This window comes from Galleria mellonella, unplaced genomic scaffold (assembly GCF_026898425.1).
Source record: "Galleria mellonella isolate WM207_F2 unplaced genomic scaffold, CSIRO_AGI_GalMel_v1 utg113, whole genome shotgun sequence".
Lineage (NCBI taxonomy): Eukaryota > Metazoa > Arthropoda > Insecta > Lepidoptera > Pyralidae > Galleria > Galleria mellonella.
Window position 1 is genome coordinate 18,649 of NW_026441975.1, and position 27,954 is coordinate 46,602.

The 27,954-nt window shown below is 32.5% G+C and overlaps 1 protein-coding gene across 3 annotated transcripts in view; it reads left to right on the forward strand.

Moving 5' to 3' along the window:
- LOC113519115 (dopamine D2-like receptor) overlaps positions 1 to 27,954 on the forward strand; it is a 54,165-nt gene that overhangs the window by 16,093 nt on the left and 10,118 nt on the right. Inside the window, exons 3-6 of one of the 3 annotated variants that reach the window (XM_052893273.1) lie at positions 16,761 to 16,870; positions 17,761 to 18,013; positions 23,833 to 24,029; positions 26,471 to 26,581. In XM_052893273.1, coding sequence (XP_052749233.1) covers positions 16,761 to 16,870; positions 17,761 to 18,013; positions 23,833 to 24,029; positions 26,471 to 26,581 — 671 coding nt within the window. The remainder of the gene's footprint in view (positions 1 to 16,760; positions 16,871 to 17,760; positions 18,014 to 23,832; positions 24,030 to 26,470; positions 26,582 to 27,954) is intronic. The other 2 variants (XM_052893279.1, XM_052893282.1) reach the window with 2 other exon arrangements.

Consider the following 27,954-nt stretch of genomic DNA (forward strand, 5'->3'; position numbering starts at 1 on the left):
GAGTGAAATGTGAAGTGCATGCGTCTACTGAGCTTATTTATATGACATGTCCAAGATAGAGTGCCGTCCATTATGAGACCAAGGTTCTTAACCTTCTCACTGTATGCCACTGGAACTCCATCGTAGTAAAGTGGCGGTATCCCGGTCTAATTCAACCTGCATCGCATCCTGCTGCTGCCAATAATGATAGCTTGTGATTTAGCAGGATTTACGAGAAGGCCAAATGTGTTAGCCCATTATCTCCATAACAACTTCAAACTATTCATTGTTTTATATTTACAAATAATTCATGACAGCTCTCCAAAACTCGAAACTATATAAATACACATTACTCGATGAATAGTTTTCACCGAATAATAGAGACATATTTGGAATTCAGCTTTGACACAGTTCTGTTCTTCTATTTACGTGTATTATTAGTGGTTAATCCGCTTCAAATCCATTGTAAGTCCGTATCTGTAACTAACAGCCTCGCACCTAAATAATAATACATGAGAATATTAATTTTGAAGTCATGAACACAATAAATAGAATTATATGATATTTTGAACTTGATATTGTAGTAGACTTGATTATAAAGACGGGTTGTCAATTGATGGTAGAGTTGCTTTCTCATTATAACAATGAAATTACCTCTCTCTGCCTACCGTAAGAGAAGAATAAGAAGATAAGCAAATATTTCAGACTCTTAGCTTTTTTAATTATATGAGAATGAAATGTTAACTACACCTGTGCTAATGAATATTTGTTATGATGAATCTACTAATGAGTATCATGACGAATTCGCCTGATCACGAACGAAACCATATTCTTTTTTAGGAGGGTCATGTAGAGCTAAAATTGACAGAGTATATCGCTTGCAATGGCCATCAAACTTCATTAAAAAAACCCCCACCTCTCTTTTCCAGTTATACGTTTACCCAAAATAAAGATACATAAAGTTTAAAAGTACCATGAAAAAAGAATTACGAGTAAACTTTGTTTGCTCGACTTGGTCAGGGTTATTGCTGTGTTCCCAGATTACATTAAAAATTCATAAAATGTACTGAAACCGATTAATTTAATTTTAAATTTACTTCTCTTAAAAATATAAGAATAATATATTGTTAAATTCCATAAAACTTCAAAAAAGAGAAAGTTACAAACTGCTTGCTTACCGTTGCTTTTGTTATACAAAATTTTGTTTAACTTATTTTAGTATGTTTGTCTGGTGTGTGCTGACATTCAATTACGTTGAAATTTATGTATATTTTATGGTAATAAAATGTTATGGTACCATCGAACTGATCTGATGACGGCATGATGAAACGGTGCGATAGAATTCGTGAACTATTTCTAATAAATCCGTCATGTTTGAGCTTGTTTGTCTTAAAAAAAAAACCACTATAAAACTGTGTGGTGCCCACAGTCTAATAATGAAATCTAAAAGTTATAATAGTTTATTTTTTTAAAACACAATTTAAAGTGTTCGAAAATTTTGAATCGAATTTGATAATTCCTTTATTTTGTCTCGTCAGTTCTATCGTAATTCTGTCGAGATTGTATTTTGTTTCTGGGAAGCAAACTTTAATTTTGACAGCAACGACTTGTAATTAACTTTGCTATGAAGTCTAAGTCGCAGGTCATTTGTTGATATTAACCCAATAATTTTGAAGTACGGTCGCTTTTAAACAGGGGCTTAGTGAAAACTTAATCAGAATTTAGGTGTTACCAAATAGTTTCACCTCTATTATAAACCTGGATTAAATAACATAAGTTCTATAATATTTGCAAATTATGAAGTTAACTACTTTATTCAATTTAAGACTTAAATCCTACTAATCCTACCATATTGTAAGTTAAAAAAAATAAAATATAAAAGCAAAAATAATAATAATTAGCATAAGGCTGCCTTTTGTATTACTTTTCATTAAGATTTATTGTATTTATTGTTTTTTAAAATGATACAATATAGTATAAATAAATAAATAATATATATTTTTTAATTTTTAAGATAAGGTAGGGGTTCTTCAAAAGGGGGTAAAGAGTAATTGTAAGCATCCATAGACTACAGTGACCGTTTACCATCATAAAGGATAAATGCTTATTTGCTACCTTCGTTGTATAAAAAAGTTAATTTAATTAGTTTAGTTAGTTTAACCATATTTGAAAATTTTTGTTTTTGTTTACAAAAATCAAATTTTTCAAATTATTAAGATATAATTTTAGTTTAAAAAGGGGGCTTAGAAATTCCTAATATCAGTGAGCGTCACTCTCACGAGTAGAAGTGATAATCACAAAACCTTATAAAGCTGCGTTAAAATCTGAGAAATGTAAGTGGACTTTAGTTTCTGCCCAATCTGTCCATATATGTTTTTGTCCCAACATAGAATAATTTACATACATTTAGTTCATCAACGCCTACTCCTCGGTTTAATTGATAGCGCCAGTAAATCACCCCGGCCACAGTAATTTTCCAAACAATTTAAACTTCTTACAGTTTCCTTGGAGCGGTGTAGTTAGTCACGGTCCCTCGTATGTAATGTCCAACTTAGTGCATACTTCAAGCTATTCTGTTTATTACAAAAGTTAACTAAAATAACAGAAATATGTTAGTTTAATTTAATAGTGGATTTATCTGAAAGGGATTGCTAGTAAAGCGGACTACCAGTTCCATTGACAACAATATTCCCTGTCAGGGCGACCTTCACGTGGTTCCCCCTAATAACTATGTATTGTGCTGTATTCATAGTGATGGGCTAACTGACTTGTGTTTTCATTCATACCTATCATTCCTCACTGATGCCCCGCCAGCGTTAGCGCAAATGAGGTTGACATTCCATTATCATCCTTTAAAAAAACCTACTACTTCACCTTCTTCTAATTTTTAATACTTAACTGATATACATATAATAAATAAGAAAGTAAATTTGTCTGCTTGTTTGTTACGTTTTAACGTTTAAACCGCTGAATCAATTATAATAAATTTTATTTTATTGTATAGAGATAGATGGGACCCCAAAGACTTTACTTAGATAGGCTACTTTTTCTCCCGAACAAGTAACATGTCTCGATCGCGCGGACAAAGTCGCGGAATGAAAGGTAGTAATAATATAAATAGGAAAGTAAGTTTGTTTATTACATCTTGATGATTTAAAGGGCCAACCAATCGTCATGAAATTTGACATCTACCTAACATTTAGAATGAGATAGGTCACAGAGTGTCTTATCTTTGTCAACCAATATTGGTTGTCACATGTTCACATGGTCACATGTTCAAAGTTGCGTGTAAAGTACTATATCAACTAGTACTATATCAATATTAGTACTCATTAGTATATTATTCTTAAATATGTATATATATAGAATATATACGTTACAATTATATTATAAAATATATAAATTCTCGCAATTATATAATCCATCTACAGATTAAACTAATTAATTACAAATTTCATATCAACATTTGTGAGAGACTGGTCTCAGTACTGGGATATTTTGAAGAAATATATATAAGGGAGAAAAGTATAAATTTAAGTTATGATATACATTTATGTTAGGATAGGATCAAATTAACCAAATCTCATAGCGCCATCTCATAATGGCAGTAAACAATCGCACAAAAAACGGAACGAGCACGGATGCAAATTTTATTCATTGTAAAAAAATAATGCTCTATTTAGAAGTAGTCTATTTCATTGCTTCAAAATCTACGCGTAAGAAGTTGTGAGCAAAAGCTAGTCACAGATAAAATACGATTCAATTAAAATAATTTATTCATACGTGAACATATTAGGCAGCCGTATTATGAAATGTCATGCAAAGCCCTAATAAACTGTATGTACTTACATACATAATAAAGCTCCTATAATAGCTTTGTAACAGTCACGTAATTAAATATACCATCAAAATAGACATCCCCATAACCAACACCAGATGTGCCCAAGTTGATATTTTAATACTAGCCTACCGTATAACAATGCGTCGTTTGAATTTATATAAATTTAGATTTTGGCCCTAACTTCGTCCTTATCAGGGGGTATTTTTACTGACTAATATAAAGAGTAACCTACATCCTTCTCCATCCCATGTAATATGTGTATATCAAATTTTATAGTAATTAATCCACTAAACTTAAAATTAAGTGTTAAACCACAAAGACATTATAGGCAACAAACTCACAAATGTATGTAATGGATGGAATATTTGTATTCAGAGTTAATGCAAGTATTTAATAGTAATCACAGATTTCCATAATTAAGAAGTATTAATTTATAGTGCATTAACAATTTTTAGCAATACAATCACCTTCTATATTGACCAAATATATATAAATAATAGTCACAAAGCACCTTTTAGTCCCAAATTACTAATATAGTGGTATTTTATCTGTGCCTGAACTAAGCATAGTTTGTAGATATTGAGGATAGGTATGTACCATAGACACACTTAAATATATTTTATATTATATATAGAAAAGGCGCAGACCAATACAAACATACTCCATCAAAATATAAAGCGGTATATTAGCCTGCAACTTTACCAAAGCCATTACAACCACGATTAAAAATAATTATCTAAACAAATTCATTTTCAATTCAATTCGCTTTAGAACTGCGACGACATTGCAAAAGTAACGAAAATCTTTTGAGCGATTCGGAAAAAACTAAGATATTTTTGATCATCACCAATTTTAACTAAAATTGAAATATGAAAGTCGACATTAAGCCCTGCTAATGAGATTCTAGTATCATCAATTTTAATAGATAAGGAAAAATATTAACTACAGAAATTTTCTGTTAATTTATTCTTTCTGTAACTGATCTTAGGGATGTTAACCTAAATCTGTTGGCAATTTACCGCTTGAAAGGACAGCTTTTAGCTCAGCACACTTCGGTACTCACAGAGCTAATGCCCATACATAAACCATGAAGGACTGGTCAATACTCCGGGTGAGTCTTTTTACTACACATTGTACAAACTTTTACTGTATACAGACCTATACATAAAATTATATCAGGGACTAATTATAATCAGCAATACGCTCGTATATATCTATGTATATTACTATTGTTAATCTTACTATATAAAAAGGAATCGCTAAATATGTTGTTAAGTGAAAAACCCGAAACTACTTAGACCAATTCAGCAATGTTTTTTTTTAATATTCGTTGAAGTCAGAAGAAGGTTTATATGAAGAGAAAAATAGAACAATAACCAATAGTTTTTGACAAAAAGAATAACAACTTCAGTTGTGATAAAAACAAATTATTTTGATGTCAAAACTAAACCACTGAAGTGAATTTGACAAAATTTCTATGGAACCAATTTCTAAGTATATTCTTTATATAAAATAAAAAATATTCCAAATTGGTTTAAAACTGACGGAGTTATGAGGTAACAAACATAAAAATACCACCGAAATAAAAAGTTCCTTCTTTTTGAAGGCGGTTGAAAATAGTCTGAATTGGTCTCTGTTCCACTCATGTTTCTACTGTTAAGTAGCTAAACTTGTATATAAAGTATAAGGCCATAATACCTTAGCCTTTATGAATGAAAAGGTACGTACATGATGCGGTTCTTATTTTTTTTTCGATACTTATTATTGCAAACAAGCTGCCAACATACCTGATAGAAACTGATAACCATCGACTTTAAACACGATCAGCACTATAGATATTACAGAAAATGTATTGTGACGCCTATACTACCCCTCATGTGTTGACATTCCTGAGGAAAGGACTAAGAATGACGGTTTTTACTACCGTACTCTGTAACCTCACTTTACCAGAGGGAGACTTTGTGGGTACGTCTGACCCATTCGTGTTTCTACCGTGAAGCAGTTGTGTTTGCATAGCTGTGTTTCGGTTTGAAGGATGGGATATGCTATGAATTTACAGGGTACAGAGGAATAACATCTGCGTCCTCAGGAATGGCAACGCATGGGAGGTATCATGGGCGAAACAGTATACTCTGTTATGTCCATAGTACCGCTCATGTCTATAGGCGACGGTTACCACTTTCCATCAGCTTGTTTACCATTTTAAGTTGTATAAAAAAAAATGTTCTGAAAACAACGAATACCACGAATAGGTGCAGGCCGTAAGTTTGTTCATTCCAAGTTGTAAAAAAATAAGCAAAAGAGAACTGACGCGCTATCCATCACCACGAAGCGTGATTGTAAATTGAAATGCGTTCCATATACCGCAGAATGGGATGCAAAGCGTTTTCCAATGACGGCCTATTATTCTGGGAGCCGCACTCCGAATATTTCTACAGAGCTTTACATCACTCACTGATTCGTTACTTCGTTCACATCATGTTATTCATATTTACTTAGGCGGCGATTCAATCGTTTAACATTTTGCTGATAATTCGTTCTTGCATAATCGCTTGCAAAGCATTCAATTTATTTGTCAGCAATAGCGATGTATAAAAAGTACCACAGGCCACTATTTGTTGTTTATATTTGTTACAATTTCATCATCAACATTTCAGCCATTATCCGTCCACTGCCGGACATAAGCCTCTCCCACAGATTGCCATAAAGATTTGCCATTTGTTACAATTTACTATCATCTAATGTGATATCCTTGTTGCTGTTCATATCTATAGGTAATGGTTGCTACTTTTGGTCAGGTGAATTGTAAATTTTTTTTTATTAGGTAGCAAGCAAACATAATGCAGCGTCTGATGGTAAAGAGTCACTATAGCCTATAGAGGCCTGCAACATTAGAGGTGTATAAAAAAGGCGACCACAAAAGATCTTTTTCTTTCTAAAAAGGCCCTTCTCTCAATAATAATAATAGACGTGTCACGTGCGCGTTATCGACCCATAACAAACCTTAATGTACCATTTTTGAAGAAATTCGTATCTAAACAATATAAAATAAGTATGACGGCAATAAACTATCAAAAACTTATTTTACTTAATTTTTTTTTTTAGTTTAATGTGACTTTATCATATGATTGTGGTAATTCTAAACATATTATATTTAGGACTTACTTTAGGATAAATTTAAAACCAACAGACTTAATATTCACGCTACCAACTATGCCTCGTCTTAGAGACGTGCTCTAAGATTACAGGATATTAAAAATAGCTTATTATACATTATTATAGTTTAATTCTCTGTACTCTTATCCAACTCATATATAATATGGATGATGATACACTAATGACAATTGGTGTGGTGTAAAGTTGTCAAGACGCCAAAAGGTAACAGAAGTTTCACATTGAAAAACACGCAACAATTTTCACATTTATAAAATTGGTAAGAGTAATTAACAAAGATAACCATCATCATTTAGAGATAAGCCCTTGCTAACAAGTTGTTAAACTAACCGCTGACTAAACTAACTATATCTATTGTTCAAGTGGAATAAACAATATATATATATATATATATATATATATATATATATATATATATATATATATATATATATATATATATATATATATCATCCTTTTAGTATTATTACTAGGTATGTGTGTGACTGCCAACACTCGAAGATTGACCATCACTTATACTAACAGAATTATTATTATCTTCGACTGTTCACACGCGTACCAATGGTAGCGGAATTAAACAAATTAATTCTAATGAAATAAACAACGACATAAACGTCTGCAAGATAACACCTATTTCCATAAAATAAAAGAGAGTATCTAATGTAGATATTACAAACCTAGTGAATACGTATTATATTATGAACTAATATCCTTTAAATTGCATGATTCTTGTTTATAAATAACAGGAATCATTTACTTTACCATTTTTTTTTCAATGGGTGAAAATGGTATGATAACCCCGCCTGCGCTAACGGGATACGCTGGCGGAGCACCAGTGAAGGGTGATAGATGAGAATGAAAACAGGCCAGTTAGCCCATCATGATGAATTCATCAGGAATTAACCATGACATTTTCCAGGGAGAACCGCGAGGAGGCCGACCTGGTTGGGTATATTGCTAGCAATGAGATTCTCAGTCTCTATTAATAACAATCCCTTTCTCCCTACTTTACCATTAGAACCATCAAATTGTACACCAATCTCTAAAATTATACTTATTCATGATTTTAAATTTTGCTCCACAAATGAAACATAAATTTCAAGAACTTCTTCTTTTTTTAAGTTAGTTAAAATAATGTCGATCGAGTTAGACAGAGTTAGAAGTTATGCAGGTAGACATGAATGACTCGCTGAGGGAAGTATGAATCGAACTCGCTTATAAAGCATTCCGTAAATAGTTCGTAGCTGTTCGACGAAAGTCGATTGAACCGCTCCTATATCACACACGCAGTTATATTAAATTTTTCATCTGTAGGTATAGCAAATAGTACCTACTATACTTACTATATGGTACATTTTTTCCCCTTTTTAAAATTCTGTATCAAAATAGTAAAAAGGAATCTTTATGATGCGATTTTGCCAGCCCATCTGTCTGTAACTGAGCTATAACAGCAATCATTAACGCGGACGATTTAAAATACGTATTGCAAAGAAAATACTTATTATTTTCTTTCCTAATTGGTTTCAGAGAGTACATCGACCTTAACGTAATGTTTAAGGTACTTCAATCGTTACCTTGACTACTAAAATATTATACCTCCGTCGATAGCTAATAATTTCACTGCTATATCCTACCCTTCAACTACCCTTCGAATCTAAATACAGTTTCGGGAAATGCTTATACTCGTTCCGTACTTTCTGTGCATCTCCCTCATATCTCGCAATTTCTTCGAATCCTTGCTACGATTTTTAAGCGCCATTACACCTTAAGCAGTCATAACTCGATTAGCATATCATCGGCCTATATTAACATTTTACCTCCGTTACCCACATACGTAAATAAAATGGAACTCAAGTGGAAATAAGGCAGGTAATGTGGTGAATCCTCAAGTTACCCTCTTTAAACAACATCTAACGTTACTTTGTGTGTGTCTGACCGAAATGGTTTCACAATTTCATATCCATAGAGATAAACTTATTTAGGGTTCGTTTACTAATAATGTGTTACGTTCAAGGTGGTCGTTTAGGTAATATACTCTATACTAGGCCACAAATAGTCTAGAATAATTGGAGCTATACTAAAGTACCGCGCAAACGTGCGACATTTTGTCTGCAGACAAAATTTCTTTTATTAAGTCTTCTAAAAGCAACGAGAGACAACCCTCGGCCTATATATTTGTTTGGTCATAATATAAATTGCCTCCTACAACGTATACATTTTATACAAGTACATGGCTTACACAAAGAGAAATTTTGTCTATTTACCAGTGAAAGCTCATTCTTTCCCAGGTGGAATTATGGCTCTACAGTTTGGTGTACCAAACGATCGACCGTTCATTTTTCCTTAACACTTCCAACTTTTGTTTAGTGTAAACGAGCTAAGAGCATCCATTCGCTGCTTAAACAATTTTGTAGAATGCTCTAAAAACACTCGCTCGTGCTACAAAAACACGGTCGCGGAACATTTACTCCAGACGATGGTTGGCATAGCGACATCGATAATTAAAAATTTTATTTAATAACCTGTTGTTGACAGTTTCTGCCAATATACAAATAAAAAAATGTGTACTTATGTAAATGTATACACAACATACATAGCCTTAACTTATCAATGTAATACACAAAATAAAGAACTTCATGTGTAATTTTAATCACTAAATCGACGGTTAACTACTAATTAACTTTAGTATTACACAAAAAGAAATAATTTATACATTAGTTCTATTAGTTATATTCCTTCCATTCAATAATGCACCGCCTACTTACTTCTCGATTTGCCCAATGGTTGCCTGGTAGAGAACACTATCCGGTATTAAGTCCGCCATATACATATACATAGTTTCACTGTGCATTAAAGTTTAAATAAATAAATTAGTGTAACAATCAAGATCTGAACCAATTTGTTTTTAGTATTAATCTTCTATACACAATTCAATAAATTGATTAATAGAGATACTTTTAATGCATCGAATTTGCAATACGTATGCAATTAAGATGTTTTTTGCGAGTCTTGAGAAATTTTATCCGCATTAATTAGGAGTTATAGCTGGTTAATTCTTTAAAGATCGCTATTTTCATTAAGCCATATGGCATAAATTATATTTAGTGCAAGCGCTAAATCTCTATTCATTATGAATATTTAAGAGAATACACTCAACAGTCGCATCGTCTGGAGACCGAAGTTATGAAGGGACCTCATCTTTGCGCCCGAACATTATAGAGTAATTACGAACAACGTCAGAGCGATACTCTAATATAATTAAGCAAACTTAGTTATCAGACTTATAGAATCGTTGATAGTAAACGATGTCCGTCCTACAAGTAAGATAATTTGAGGAGAGGATATCCTACTTCCTACTTATATTATAAATATAGTAGTTTGCAAACATGTTCGGATGTCACTTAAGAGCACTTTTCTATATGGCATCGCATTATTAATGTTCTAAATCAATTCTTACTATTTCTGAATGATTATTTATTAAAAAATGCCGATTTCAATAAAAAAAAATTGTATTTGCTTCTTTCCAGTTTGGATTCAATAAGTGGTACTAATATATAATTAAAAATCACATGTGCATCCGTATAAAGGGAACGTATTGACGTCCCGTAATAAGTAAATTAAAATATTAACTATTCATAATAATTATTAAACTGTTTTACTGAACCAGGTATTATCTTGCGGAAGTCCATATCACTGGTTAGTTGATTCCAATAATTTTGTTTAATTCCGCTGCCTTTTATATATGTATGTGCGACTGTCTACACTCGAAGATTGACTACTATTGTTATTATTATCAGAAGTTTTACAACCTTCCATACTATCTATAAATCTCCAATTACCACTTCGTCTACGCATGTTTTACGACACGTGTTTCACCTTTAAACAAGTCCTCCTTAGGCAAATTAATAGACCGCTGCTCGAAGCCCTTTAACCGTTCGGCACTCAAAAAGCGACTGCTCTTTGATACATAAATTCTACGAATGGCTTCCAATCCACATATCTTTTCCAAATATTTCTGCACACATAAACAAACAACGTGCAGGTATTCATTTTTCGCTTTTAACATACTTCAGACGACGTAAACAAAACACCCAACACCCGCTTAGAAATATTTGCTCGAAATTAAATATTTTTTGTTTTTTTTTTATGTACGACATAAAAGAAAACATGTTTACTTATATTACCAATATTCAAAAACCACCATAATATTATGTACAAAAATATTTTATATATATAAAAATATTCTATATCTTTATAAAATTATTAAACTAAATATATCTAACCGACTTTATGATCTTTGTGTAAACTAAGCAATCCATTTAATTTCCCTATATTAAAGTTACATGCAAAACTTCAATCTATACTAATATAAAAAAGAGAAAGTGTTTGATAGTTTAAATGCCCTTTTATCTAAAACTACCTCTCAAAACTATTACTCGGATATGAAAAAATTCTTTTAGCATTTAATAGGTCATTTCTTGAAAAAATTTATAGGCTATTCAATATCACTACACGACTACGGTACGGTACTTGCCATGTCGGTTCGGCATAGAATTGGCCACCCCTTCCTTTCTCCTTTGTAAAAGGCGATTAAGGGAAAACAAGGGATGAGCAGCAACGTCCATTTTAAAACATCACTAATAGCCTAACTGCGGTTGGCAACCCGCTTGCCAAGCGTGGCAACTACTGGCAAAACTCTCCTTCTGGGGAAGGCTTATAGTAAGCAGTGGACAGTTAAGGGCTGATATGATGATATAACTATGAGCCAAGCCGCGGGGTTAGTTTCATTATACAAAGGGTTAATGCACGATAGGTTAATGTTTGAATTACTATACCTGATGTATAGACAGCAAGACTTGATATGGGAAGACCTTTCAACCTCCTCTTGGTCTCTCCTGGTAACCATACTTCTTGATGAATTCGTCACCTTAAAACAACTGACATTTATCATCACTTATCATCACTCTTTTATATCCAATCAGCATACACCGTTAGCGCAGGCGGGGTAACAATTCTATTTTCATCCCTTAGAAAAACATTAAACGCACAGCATTAAAGGCTATTTATGAAATGTAATTTAACATTAACTTCTCTTTTTGAACCATAATCAAGTAGTATTTAAGGTTGTCATAAGTAAGTTAATAAACGGACCCCTTTCTCTAGTGGTTCAAGAAATAAACATCTACTCAGAGAAACTCTATCTACAGAAAAGCTTATTATTAAAAGAAAAAATATCTCATGTTACATTGAAAAATATAAACTTTCGACGTAAGAATATAGCAAAAATGAAGAAACATATTTTCCATGACGTCAAGTCTTTTATAACGTCATTATACCTGACATAGACGCCATCTACTATGTTATAATGTAACTAACCGCTTGTGGTACTGCGTTTGAAGATAAATTGAAAACTTACGCTGAAACATGGCTGAATCTTTTTTAAAATTAAACGCATACGCTGCGCAAGGGTATTCAGGTGACAGTAAATTTTAAAGTTTTTTAATTTTTTAAACATTTTTAAATTTATTTTCTAGATATAACCCGACGTTCTGAAGAGCATTTTAATTTAATACCGCTTAACTCTCTCTTTCACAAATTAACACTTCTGGACGCAATCGTCACCCATAGACATTACAAGCATTGAGTGCACGCACCAAGAAATTCACAGGTTTTTATTTACATTCATACCTCTGCCGAATTATAACATTTTGTAATTATTTTCTCAACCACTATTTTACTCTTTTCTACAATCCTATGGATGGATATCTGTTACTCTTTCATGTAAAAACTACTGAACGGATTTGAATGAAATTTGATAAAGGGATAAGTCATACCTAACTTAATAGGTGCATAAGATACTTTATATACCACTCCACATAGGCGAAACCCCAAAATATGTCTAAATGTTTTGCAAAGTGTTTGTTTATTTACAAAAATTGCAAATAAATTAAACACCATCTTTAAATTGTGAAGTATTTCTCAATTCACCTGTTTTTTCATATAAAATATATTAGATGTTGATTTCTATAATTCGTTTTACAATTTGTATTGTATTGTAAAAATCTTTATTGTACATAAGTCAAATTAAATACTAGTAAATGATTTAGTATACAATGGCGGACTTATCCCATAAAGGGATCTCTTACAGTCAACCTTTGAGAAGCTGAAAGAAAACTGTAGAATGTATAAGGGTAATAACCGTACAATTAAAGATAAACTAAATAATACCCAGTAAAAAAAAAAAAAAATTGAATATATAACACAATAAAAACAGCTCTATATACCTACATATGTAAATAATAAAAGTAAATTAATAATAATATAACATTAATAAATAAAAACTTATACACATACACATACATATATACACATATACACACATACATATACATATATATATACATACATACACATACATATATACACTCCTACATACACATACATGTATACATAATAAATACATATATTCACAATTGGCTCAATGAAGAGGGATTTTCAAAATAAAATTTTATGATACCTGCTTTAAAAGATATGCCATCTTTAATATTAGTGAATTCCAGAGACGTGCAGCATGTACAGTAAATGACACATAGCTTTGAGTATTAAAACAAGGCAAATCTATAATGAAGTCATTACTGCATCTCAGGCGAACATCAATTTCGCGAAATTTGAATCTTTCCTGAAGGTAATGTGGACATGTTGGATTAAAAAGGATATTGAAAAGAAGAGTAAGAATGTGGACATTTCTCCGTAGCCTGATAGGAAGCCATTTGAGTTGACTGCGATAACTAGATATGTGGTCATACTTTCGAAGGTTATAGATGTATCTAATACATTGATTTTGCAGTCGCTCAAGTTTATCAACAAGCTCCTGTGTGGGATCTAGGTAGGCAACATCAGCATAGTCTAGAAGAGGAAGAAGAAGAGATTGAGCCAGTAAAAGTCTAGTTCCTAAAGGGAGGAAGTTCTGCAGGCGCTTTAAGGAATGTAGTGATGCGTGGATTTTTCGACTTACTTCACCTATATGAGGACCCCATGACAGTGTCTGGTCTATAACAATTCCCAAATTTTTAACAGTAGTGGAATATGGGATTATTTTTCCGTCATAAATAACGTTGGGAACTGTTAAATACCGAAGTTTAGCAATAAAATGAGAACTACCCATAATGACCGCTTGAGATTTATCTGCGTTAACTAAAAGCCCAAAATCCTTCGTCCACTTAGCAATTACGTTCAAATCATTATTAATTACATCTACAGCATTAGTAAGGTTGTAGATGGGAGCAGCAGTATATAATTGCATGTCGTCTGCATACAAATGAAATGAAGAGAGGAGAGCAGACGTAATTCCGTTGATGAAAATTGAGAAAAGTACAGGCGAAAGAACTCCACCCTGAGGGACACCTGCATTAATCACGCACCAGTCAGAACAACAGTCATCCACACGTACCAATTGGCGCCGGCCAGAAAGATATGATCGGAACCATGCCAGAGCCAATGATGAGAATCTAAATTTGGAGAGAATGCCGAGAAGTACATCAAAGTCCACAGTATTAAAAGCACTGGTAAAATCAAGTAGCACTAATATTAAAATATTCTTTTTGTCAATATTAAGTCGAATATCCTCAGTAATTTTTAGCAGTGCAGTAACCGTGCTATGACCGGTACGAAAACCAGACTGATACTGACTCAAGAGATCATTACGATAAAGATATTTAGTAAGGCGTCGATGAACAAAATGTTCCAATACCTTTGAAAGTACGGGAAGGATTGAGATAGGTCGGTATTCCGAGAAAGTAGACGGATTGGATTTTTTAGGGAGAGGAATAACATGCGCCAGTTTCCAGGATGTGGGAAAAGTACCAGTAGAAAGAGAAAAGTTTATAATGACGGCTAATATATGTGCTATAAGATCCTTGATAGGATCCAACATATCCAGACTGATATTATCATTGCCCACTGCCTTAGATTTGATAGAATTCAAAATGTCTATTACCTCTTGTGATAATATAGCTCCCAACTCAAATAAGTCTGCATCGGAACATACACTACAACTACCGGCTATCTGTGCTAGTGTAGACTGTTTGGTTGCAGGATCATAGTAGATAGGTGAGGTACTAAAATGTTTGTTAATCGCATTCAAGTCCAGGTTACGACCTATTGTGTGTTGCTGTTTGCCCACACCCAAACCTTTCAAGAACTTCCACAGTTTATTCGGTGGACAGTTCTCAATTCCCGAATGAACATACTTTCGTCTAGCAGCCCTACATAGTTTGCTGCACTTGTTACGCAACTGCACGTATCTATCACGCTCTACCTCGGAAGGATGATGTCGCAAACGTATTTTAGCTCTATCCCTAAGTGCCATAATTTTTTTCAAGTCGTCTGTTAACCAGGGTGCAGGTAGATGTCTTACCCGAACTGGTCGAAGTGGGGCATGCTTATCATAGATTGTCAACAAAATTGAGTTGAACACTTCCACTTTGGAATCAATATCTGCCGCAGCCTCCACCGCAGCCCAATCCGCACCAGCGACATCGTTCCGAAGCGAAACGACATCAACAGTCTTATAGTTGCGCAACATCATAACCCTATATTTACGTTTTGGAGGTCTTAATTTATATGATGCGAAGACAAGGTCATGTGCTGAGAAAGCTGTTGCATTGAACATTGCAATTTGTGGTATTATTTCCTGTGTTGACCTATATTAAGTTAGTCACATTAAATTCACTATACTATTTGCATGACATATTATATTATATATTATATATATTATATTATATTACACTGTTAGTAATAGCAATCTGTAACATTACACTATAAAGAAGAGTCCACGCTAACCATTTAAACCAAACTTCATTTTTTATCAGCAGTAAAAATAAATAATTAAAAATATAATTTCATCACATCCTCTTCACATTCAATTATAAGAATAGAATTAATATTCTTTTTTCAATAAGTACAATTACTATTTTTCTTTTCATTAAATTAAGCTCGCTTCCACGCGATGAAACATTTCAAACTACATACCATCTTAAGCCTTCCTATTCATAAAATTGTCAACCGTCTGTTTTAATGAAGGTATCGCATCTCTTTCTTTCAGACTGTATTCTTAATAAATAAAGTTTTATTATTAATATTTTTATATACTATTCGATTTCAAACACAAAATTGCATCTTCTATGAAGAAAAAAATTGTTGGAAATAGTACTAATATTAGATTACTATTATCAATTCTTATGGGGAAGGTTTATGTTCAGTAGGTCAGCAATTCCTAGGTGGGCATATTGAGAAACTGTAAAACTCACCTAATCTAATTAAATAAGTGCATAATCTATGATAATGGAAATTAGCAATATACTCTGTCAGATCGACCTCCACGTGGTCTGGGAACCGTTATGATTAACTCCTGTTGAAACCTCATCTATTATTTCTCAACCAGCGTAAAACAACAGCGAATATAAGATTACTACTTTATTTTCATTCTGTTAAAAAATCATTAACCACACTTTTAAACGAATACCCAAAAAATAATTATAATGTTTTAAATTATATGTAAGTTTCGTGATTACACTGTAATTTCAAAATGTCTCTACAGATTTGGACGTATAGAGCCAATTTTGAATCCTTATATCATATCAAATGACACTAGCTATAAGTGTTTTTAGTCAATATGGCGGCTGTACGATGCCATTTTCAAAAGTAAAAAAGCTTTTGACACGGTTGTCGTGTTTTTAATTTTTTTTTTTTTATTATCTGTCCATAGTTCAACGGTGTGTGGGGATTGCCAGCTGTCGTCTGCGACTGCTACATAGCGATGGATGTTACCTGCTCAACTTCTAGTATATTCAATCTGGTCGCTATATCTGTTGACAGGTAAAAGCTTTTTTATTAGCTGGACAACTATATTCTTGAGACCACAGACTACCTTGCAGCTACACAAAACATCATTTCTCCTGTGCTTATGTAAAGTTTTATAAAGATATTTCAATATTTAAATTTCAATTACGCTTAAACGACTGAATGGGTTCGAAGAAAATGTAAATAAACATATTATTTCATAATTCTTTGATAATAATGTTGCAAAAATTAGTTTACTTTTATTGCGGTGTTAATAACATTAATTATATTGTAATATAATCACAATGTATTGTGATGGTCATGTATGACCATCACAATACATTGAGTTTTCCATAATACTGTTCATATCTATAGATGACAATTAAAAAGGACAATTTCAATCGTAAACACACACACACACACACACACACACACACACATGTACGTACGCACGCACGCATGCATGTACGCACTCACGCACTACACGTGCCCATTCGTCATGCCGCGTACACACACGCGCACATGCAGCACTCATATATACGCACACCCACACCGATGAAAAACAATGTAAATGAATATGAGACTCATAAAAATTAATAGTAGTAAATACTGTGTTTTGGAATATAAAATGCCGTGTGGACCCGGCATAGACCACCCCTTCCATTCACATGGGTGTTGTAAGAGGCTACAAAGGGAGCTTAATGGTCAAGGGATAGGAAACAACGTCCTTCTTAAAACATCGCCAAAGCCTAACTGTAGTTGCCAACTCGCCTACCAAGTGTGACAGCTACTAGCAAAACACACTGTGAATTAAAAGATTCAGTACATTTTTCATATGATTTTTTTTAATCAAAATAAATGTCATTTGATTTTTTTTAATCCTAACCGTGAAAATTATATCTTTATATTATTTATGTTGTTCACAGATACATAGCTGTCACCCAACCAATTAAATACGCAAAACACAAAAGCAGCGGGCGCGTTTGGCTGATGATCATAGTGGCATGGCTGGTGTCTGGGGCCATAGGATCCCCAATCGTGCTTGGCCTCAATAACACTCCAGACAGAAGCCCCAATCAATGTCTATTCAATAATACAAACTATGTAATATATTCATCTCTGGGATCCTTCTACATTCCTTGTATTATAATGATGTTCCTGTATTATAATATTTTTAAGGTAAGTATTGAATAGCATTACTGTATCTCTTCAAAATTACATCATGCAATGGTTATTTTACCCGCTACTTCGTACAAGTTTCAGGAGTAGGAAAACTAGTGAAGTAGACTACTTCTAGATGGTGCTTCGAAATAAAACACACCAAATTTGAAAGTCAACGTTTAGGAATCTAACTATGAGAACATGCGGTTGTCACAAGTGCTTTCTTAATCAAATTTAGTGCTGTAATTTTCGCGTTATACCGAAACAGTCATATAGACAGACAAAATTTTTAAAAAACTTTTTTGACGTCTGTTGATGTTATTAATCGCGTCTCTCCCATTATATTAATTTTTCTTAAATATCTGTCATGTACAAATATCTCTTGGTTATAATTTTCTTGAGTTAGTAAAATTACTTCATATCATACCAAATCACATTATCTTATAAATGTAAATTATAAAAACTCACATATCATTTTTAGAGTTAGTATTTTTATTTAATACTATATTAACTAACTGAAATAAAAAGTAGCATATACTTCCTTTATCCCATACAATTCAATTGTACCCAATTTCATAACAATCAGTTGAGCAAACAAACTTACTTTCAGATTTCAAATATTTCTGAGGATTTTGCACAGAATATGATATAAAAATTACTATAATAAGACTAGAATTATAAATAAATTATAATAGAAAAGATTTTAATTATTCTATGTAAAACCTTAGGTAAATGGAATATTTCCTGTTTGTACAATGCATGTACTATGCATTATTTAATTTTATCTACACTATAGTGGAAGTGTAACCGGCAGAGTCTTAACGTTTAAAAGCAATCTGTTCCAGACAATCCTCAGCCAAAGGAAATTATAAGAGTAAAAAGAACTAACTACGAGTAAAAAGTTTTTAATATTCTCAAGAAGAATGCTATGTCTGCTTAAGACCATTACTTGTGGCTTTGTGACGGAAAAGTCTATATTATTTATATTTGATCAATATATACTTGAATATTACCATGATATAATGACTTTTAACAGACTAATCGAAAAAGCTCAAATTTTTTAAATAAATCAAAAATAAAATATTCACAAGGCTTTTATCACTAATGGAATAATATCAGCTGTTAACTGCCCACTGCTGAATATAGCCTTCCCATATGGGAGGTTTGGCTAGTAGTTACCACGCTTGGCATGCGAGTTGGCAACCGTAGTTAGGCTTTAGTGATGTTTTAAAACGGACACTGCTGCCTATCCCTCGAGCATTAATTTCCTTTAGTCGCCTCATACGACATCCACGGAAATGGAAGACGTAGCCCATTCTATGCCGGCATCATACGGCATAGAATATCACAATATTTTTTTTCAAACATTACCGACTATGATTGCGGTAACTTCAATTATGGTGAATGCAACATTTCACATGCTGACATTTCGCCCAGCATTTTATAAACTAATGTAATAGGGTGTGAACTTATCGTCATTACTCAGATTAACGTTGTTTATTAACAATTTTTTATATTACTCGATATATATTAACAGTTTTTTACATTACTCGATATATGTCATATATATGATCTGATACTGCTTAGTAGTTTATATTCATACAAATTCATTATTTATATACTTAAACTTTTTTAAAAAAGCAGCAGCTGAGTTTCTTGCCTAATTTTTTTTACTGAAATTGTGATCCGAATGGGCGATAATGAAAAAATGACTGTTCAAAAATGCTTAAATCTAAATTTACTTGAATAAAAATATTTCTATCTATTTATCGAGAACAAAACAAAAATTTAAATAGATATAAAAATTTTAATATCGACCTGATTCGAATTTCCTTCAATTCTTCGAAAACCGCTCACTTTGTGTTCTGAAAATCGAGATAATAAGCCACTGAGCCACAATGCTCTCGAATATCTGCAAAAATATTATTTCATATAATAATAAAGCAAAATGTGTAATATAAAAATCAATAGACTTCATTTACAAATGGATTCAACTCCTGGGAGAATTCAGACCACGAAAGTAATAATAAATAATCGATTCCCCGATTTCAAGATCCATTTATCTAAGGCAGGAAAAATCGCATGCCGTTACATCGAGCCTTGTAATAAAAGGATGCAATTGATCCAAATGTAACCCTTACTATTAATATAAATATGAAAGTAAATTTTAAATATTATTAGTTTAAAAACGTGCCTACAAAAATTTAAAAGACCGACAACACACAAGCTACTCTCCTCTCGTGTTGTAAGTATTCATGGGCAACGGTAATTGCTTTCAGGTAGTCTGCCTGAAAAAATAGATTACAAATGTTTATCATGGCAGAACCGGGCATTTTTATATAAAAATAAAACTATGAAATCGATTTTGACTAAATTTCTATAAACCCAAACTGAAAGTATATACTTCCAGAAAAAAATTACTAAATCCGATTATGGTACACGACCGAATTTTGAGATAATAAACATAAAAAATACAATCGAATTGAGAACTACCTTTTTTGAAGTCGGTTAAAGATGAAATTAAATATATCAATGTAATACAATCCATCAGTGCAAGTGTCTTTCGTTTAAATTCTTTCAACTGTTTAAACGAAACTGAGTAATAAATATCCAAATATCTTTATAAACTGTCGTATTTACAATAATAATAGAATTTAAATTTCCGAGTATTTTAAGCAACTTGAAAAGGGAAGACTATTCTCCATTCCGTTGCATTTTATGGATATATTATAAGATAGCTACGATAATTCTAAACCTTGCAATGATAATATTTTTAGAATCGTTAAGGTTACTTCTGTGCTAATCAAATACTTAGTCACAATTTAAATAACTTTTTTAAATTTATTTAAAGCAAGAGCGAACTAGTGTTTGCCTTTAGTACATTAGCATAGATGATATTCATTTCAAAATATGCTTAGTTTTTAGGATAATATTCATCATAATAAAAAAAATGGTCGACTAATAACGTACATTCGGGGGGAAAGGGATTGTTAGTAATGGAGACTGAGAATCCCATTGCTAGCAATATACCCAAACAGGCCGACCTCCTCGCGGTTCCCCCTGGAAACTATCATGGTTAATTCCTGATGAATTCATCATGATAGGCTAACTGGCCTGTTTTTATTCTCATCGATCACCCTTCACTGGTGCTCCGCCAGCGTATCCCGTTAGCGTAGGCGGGGTTACCATATCATTTTCACCTATCAAAAAAAAAAACAACGTACATTCAACGTTCACTACAATGCCAAAAACTGGCTATCTTTGCTTATTATTGGATTACATTTGGGAGCATATATATATTGTATTTTACGGAAACGTAGAAAATATATAAGCACCTGTCATTGACAGCTAATAACAAAAGATGAAACGCCAATACTACGTAAATATCGAAAAAACTATATTAGTTATATTGCAAGTAACAGCGTGTGACGATCGCGTGGAAATAAACGGTTTCATATCGCTTTTACGTTATTGAATTTTGTTTTGTTATTTCTTTCAAAATTGTTACGCGAGAGCCTTAAGCTTAAGTGGTTTACTATGCCGACACAAAGAGATGTTTGTGAGTTCTAATATTTTTGTCTTAATTTATATTTCTGGCTGCTATGTTTGCCTGGACGTAACTGCTATTCAGCCATAAACCCGCCCATTGTCATCTTTTTCCTTTTTTTTATATTATGCTTCTTTTTCTGCTATATATTTTATAGAATTATATCTTTGTTTGAGAACGCTACATTATTTTTACTCATTCATTTATGACCATTATTTGTATAATGGTATAACAAGTTTAACATATCACCGTAATCTTTCTCAATAATGACAACGTATAAGGGGTACCATGGATATCACAGAGTATTCTGTGACATCTACGATGCTGTTCTTATCTATAAATGATGTTTACCGCTTTCCATCAGGTGGGCCGTCACTTTGTTTTGCATTCTAAGTTCATAAAAAATTAAAACTTTAACTACCTTAATACATGAAGCGATATAGACTCTTCTCTCGTCATGTTGAACTTGTCTTAGCTTAGCGAAATGCGAGCAAGTTTAATGTTACGGTAATCCGCAACGTTAACAGACAACAATACCTCTGAAATCCCCACGGGATTACCATCGTGATTATACTTTTATGTTTATAATGTTCCTATAGGTTTATTTTAACATCCCATTCATCATAATTTAGACCCCATTAATTTTCTGCCCGTTCAAGAAGAAATTTATAGGTACGCTGACTCATTTATTTTACTTTTGTGAATCCGATTTTCATTATATAAAATATTGATTCATATGTTTACGACATTAATAATAATCAGCATCAACATATCAACTATTAACTGTCCACTGCTAAACATAAGACTCTCTTTGGGAGGTTTGCCAATAGCCGCCATGCTTGGCAGGCGGGTTGGCAAACATCGCTAAGTGAAAATAATTTAATACATAGTTACCATACCATATCTGATACTGAATATAGGCCTTCACCGTAAGGGGGGTTATGCCAGTAGTTGCCACACTTGACAAACGTTGACAATCGTGGTTAGGCTTTGATGATATTATAAGATGGGCACTGCTGCCCAGCCCTCGACTATTAAATTACATACCCTTAAATGTTGTCTTTTTAATATTTAGCTTCTTTTAATTCAATCATACTTTTAGAAAATTATCAGATATGTACTCTATCTATTTTATATTTCGATATATGAATAAAAATCTGTAACGGTGTAAGCATATTATAATTTATATTATAATTTGTATTTCGACAATGTAATGCCAAAGTGGGTTACATTAACGTAAATAATTAATAGCCTTGAGAATTTCAGAAGGCTCATAAACTTTGGTATTAATGGAAGTATCTTCTAACATTCTAGTTAGAGAAACTCACTTGTGAACATAATTAATTAATAAAGTAAAATCTGAGCTAAGCGTTCACTTCAAGAAAGCTAATAGGTCTTAGATTTAATGGTCTTACAGATTGTGGTACAAAGTATGTATTTTAATTATTTTATTTCTTGTAAATTTTCACTACATTATATCATCATTATATCAACAATTAACTGTGTGGACTCTCCCTATTAAAAGGTTAACCAGTAGTTGTCACGTTTGGCAGATTGGTCGGCAACAATAGTTAAGTTTTATTGGTTTTTTTAAGAGGCACGCTGTTGCTCATTCCCTTACCATTAAGTTCAATTAGTCACCTCGTAAGACATCTCCGCGAAAACGCACCACCAAATGCCGTTTATCTTTGAATAGCAAAAAACTGTTTATTACGAAGCTAAATCTATTTGAAAATATTTTTTTTTTGTTTACTGACCTCGGATATTATTTTATATACCGTTCAGGTTCACATCACTTCAAACAATAAATTGTTTATTTTAAAACTATGATACCGGTTCACAGACTTTAATAAAAAATATACAGTAAAAAGTAGCTAGGTATTTTGTGATGCCTATCGATGTCAATATTTGGGACAACAATATAAATAGTTATATAACGCTATGAATATTCATTTATGTTATTTTGTGGATAATTTTAAGTAATATTCTAATGTTATTAATATAAAGGCTGTGCAAACTCCTAACTAACGTAGTGGGTTTTTACGTTGTAACTCTGTCTGTGATTACTTTAATTGCTGTAATAATGATCTGTATTGATGCAAAACACATTATATTTAAAAAAATTGTAGATATAAGTACCATTGTATATCAAATATTCAATATAAAATAATGCCAAAAAAGAAAACTCTTTAACGGCGTAATTGCAGCTACTCTATATACCTAGTAGTTATGTATTAATTCCAATAACTTAAAGAATTTGGAAACATTCATATATAGTACTTCTTTCCAGGCTATACGGCAAAGAGCAAAGAAACAAAGAGTAGCAAAAAAAACGTCATCGGTAATTACTTCGGCTGTGTCAAGTGGCACTGCCGCAGTGGTCATAGAGAATGTTGCCCAAACGCAACGGCTAGCAGATGGATCACTACAAGACGACAAACCCACTAATACAGCGTCAGGCAGCAATGAAGATGAGGATGACGATAAGTAAGTACTATCTAATTAAAGATTTCAAAAGACCGGCTGACCCGGCAAACATTGTTTTGCTCCCTACCGCCATCTACCGATTTTATCAGAATAAGATATTTCTTATCTCTCAAGTTATAGTTATCTCTGAACACAAAAACATTATACCTTAGTCCTTAATAACGGCAACGCATAAAGGATATCATGAGCGGCAAAGTACACTCGGTTATGTTCATGTCTATAGGCGATGTTTATCACTTTCCATCACGTGAGCCGTCACACTGTTTACTATTCCAAGTTGTATAAAAAAAGTTAAAGCAAACAATAGACATAATAATTAAAAATCTGTTAAACGGTTTCAAAGATGAGTGGTTTTTATGTGGAATATTGTGGCATATTTTTTTATAAATAAAAATAATGAAAATAAATAAAGATAATGGATTGAAACATTTTTCTGACAAATCGATATCACAGATCTTAGAGAGATCTGTTGGAAAGTAGACATTTTTTATTCTATTATTTAATATTTTCGGATATAAGATTATGAATTTAAAATATAAATAAATATTTCCATATTTGTATCATAATTTTAAATATTAAATTAAAATTTTATACTACTATTATAAATGTGAAAGTTTGTAAAGATGACCGTAATATTTGATTATTTGTTACGTTTGTACTTAAACATGAACAAAGATCTGCACACAAACAAATGGAAAACTATCTATCAATGGAATCATCAATCGCTAGTGACTCCATTAGTTAAATAAGACATCGGACATTACTATCTCATCCCAGGATCTTGCTTGCAATAACGATTCCATCAATATATTCGCTTGCATGTGTAGAATCAAATCATCAAATTTAATTCAAATCCATTAGAGTAAATACCGGGTATTTTATATTCTAATTCATACAGGTAAAGCCAAGGAATTCAGCTATTCAATATTATTATAATAATTTGGAAATATGACTCGAAAATTATATTGGATGTCAGAAACTAGAACTTCGGTAAATTAGGAAAGTTTCAGTATTAACACTATATATACAACTAGGCCCGGGAAATACGAGCCAATTCTGATTTTACAAGGGTCTGTTGTTCAAATATTCAAAATTCCATAAACATTCTCAAAATATAGACAAAACGATATCATTATTAAATTGATATGTTCCAAAATCAAGCACGTTTTACAGCAATATGTATGTCAGTGTGAGTGTGAGCATGCATGCGTGCGTTTTGCATGCATTCGGGCATGTAGCGCGCATGTGTGCTTTCGTACGTGGTATATTTATAATGTTCACAACGCGTTGGTCAACAATTAAAAAAAAACGTTTCGGGAGAACTATTAGGAGAACCTAATTGTTCTTCACTTTGGTTGAATTATGAATAAAGAACTTTTGGAATTTTAACCTTCAACAATTAAGTAGTCATAAGTCGCTAACAATAATATAAATATGGTATTTTGGTTTGTATACAATACAAAGAGCAGTTTGGTTAATATATGGTTTTCTGGGTCACAAAAATCTCAATGGATTGTATCAAGTCGATGAAATCGTGTGACAAGCAGTAAACAATGCAACACACCGTGAAAATGGTTTTATTATGACAAGTCAAAATGTAACTGGGTTCATTAACTTCAAGTTAAAATTTTGTGTTAAAATATAAAAAGAAATTCGTAACTTCGCAACCCTTCGAGCAAATAAACGAGTGAATAATGTCTAATATAACTAGTTTATTAAATTTGAAAATTTTGCTATATAAAATTAGATAGGTCTTTTACCATAACCACCTATAGATATGAATATTTAGGACAGAATCATATTATAAATGGTTGTATTACATTATAAGTATTCATTTGTTTTATTGTGCTGATACTTTTAAGTAGTTACATAGATTCACTTCTAATTTCGTCAATATAAGAGCAATGCCGACCCTTAATAACGTACTGATTACCTGCTCTGTGTACTAAAATATAAAACCCAATTTTTAATTCCTATCAATCAATCATGGTAAATTGTTAAGCGACATCAATTTTTTTTTTATTTATTTATTTCAAAGTTATTTTTATTATGTTACGTGATACCTTTGTGCCAACGCTCAAAGGATTTACCCCTTCTGCAAAATGTAAAGTTTACTTCCGTGTTAGTCTCATATTAATTCTCTAATGATCGAAGCTGTCGTTTTTTATTACAAAGCAAAAAAATTGCTTATTTAAAAATGCTTATACGAATTCAATTTGCTTTATAAGTCATTTAAAAAGCAAATTAGTTCCTTCTTCGTACCAAATATTACGTGAGCACCGTAAAAAGTTGTGGATATTGGATAAAAATAAACAAACTTTATCATTGTCATATTAGCAAGGCAAAATATATAATTAATTACAGAGTTCGAAAAAAACGACGAGGCCTTTTTCCTAGTTCTATGTAATTAACATCGGAAAATAACTCAAGGTACTTTTTAGCTTTTCTTTTTTCAGCTCCGATAGAACAGAGATGGGGGCTTATGCGGAAGAACTAGTTAACTCCAGATCTGCTAGGTTCATGCTAGCAGCTGTTGTTGAGGAAACTGGTCTGTAAGTATCAAGATTTTTAATTACATCGTGAATATGCTTAGTGCTATGTTATATAAACCATACCATTTTCCATAGACAATTTTGCTAAAATTTCCTTTTTTGCAGTCCTCCTTCTTTATCATACCAAACACATGTATAAAAAATAAAAAAAATGTATAAAAAGATAAATGGAATATAACTTCCAGTTCTGCCAATAAATAAAAATCACAAAATGACTGTAATTTTATGAAAAAATTATAAATATGATCAACTAAAATATATAAATGCTTAATTCTACAACTTAGGAATTGTCGTAGGACATGTACGGCATACAACATGTCTTTAGTGATGTTTCCTCTCACGAACGATCAAATTATGGAATAAGCTCCTTGTCAAAGTTTTTCCAAGAGACTACAGCATGGCGTTCTTCATAAAAAGGGTAAATAGGCTTCTTCAGGGTCGGCAACTAATGCATGATACCTCTGGTATTGCAGGCATTCATAGGCTACGGTAACTACTTATCATCAGGTGAGCCGTATACTTGTTTGCCACCCCAGTGGTATATAAGTACGACTCAACAAGACGGCACAGAATTTATAATGATACTATTGTGATAAAACCAAATCAATATAGGTTCAATAAAATATTATTGTAAATCCTAATTATGTTCTTAATAAAAAATGCTGATGATATATATGGTATGTATATTTCTATCATTCATTTTATGAAGCTCCGTAGGTTTCAAACGGTACGCTATTTTATTTCGTTGTAAACTGAAAAAGAAGATTTCAATTTAGAGTCTAAACTTACATAAACGGAAACGGAAACTCTTGTCTCAAAGTTATAATTTCTTTCCGGTTTCTGTTTAATCACAAGACTAAAACATCTGCGCTAGTATACAGCTTATTTAAATGGAAGGTTACTGCTACTAAACTGATGAGATCTAAATAATAAACATTTTAATAGGCAAACCTGTGCCCTGCTTACCCTTGATTTAATAGATGACAATGAAATGGTAGCCCCGCCTGCGCTGACGGTATACGCTGGCAAGGCACCAGTGAGGGTTGATAGGTGAGAATGAAAAGGCAGGCCAGTTAGCCCACCGTGATGAATACACCTGAAATTCAGCACGATAAACCACTGTGCTGAATTCCAGGTGTATTCATTCACCAGGGGAGATCGACCTGATAGCAATATATCTTATATTGCTAACAATGGGACTGGTAGTTTGCAATACTAACAATCTCTTCCCCCTGCTTACTCTTGTTAGGACCCTGGCGTAAAGATAAACAGATCCATAATAATTAAAATAAAATTATGTTAATCTAGTCAATAAAATTAGATTTACGTTAGAAATTATGAGACTAAGTAGAAAGAAACTACGCAGTTTCGCC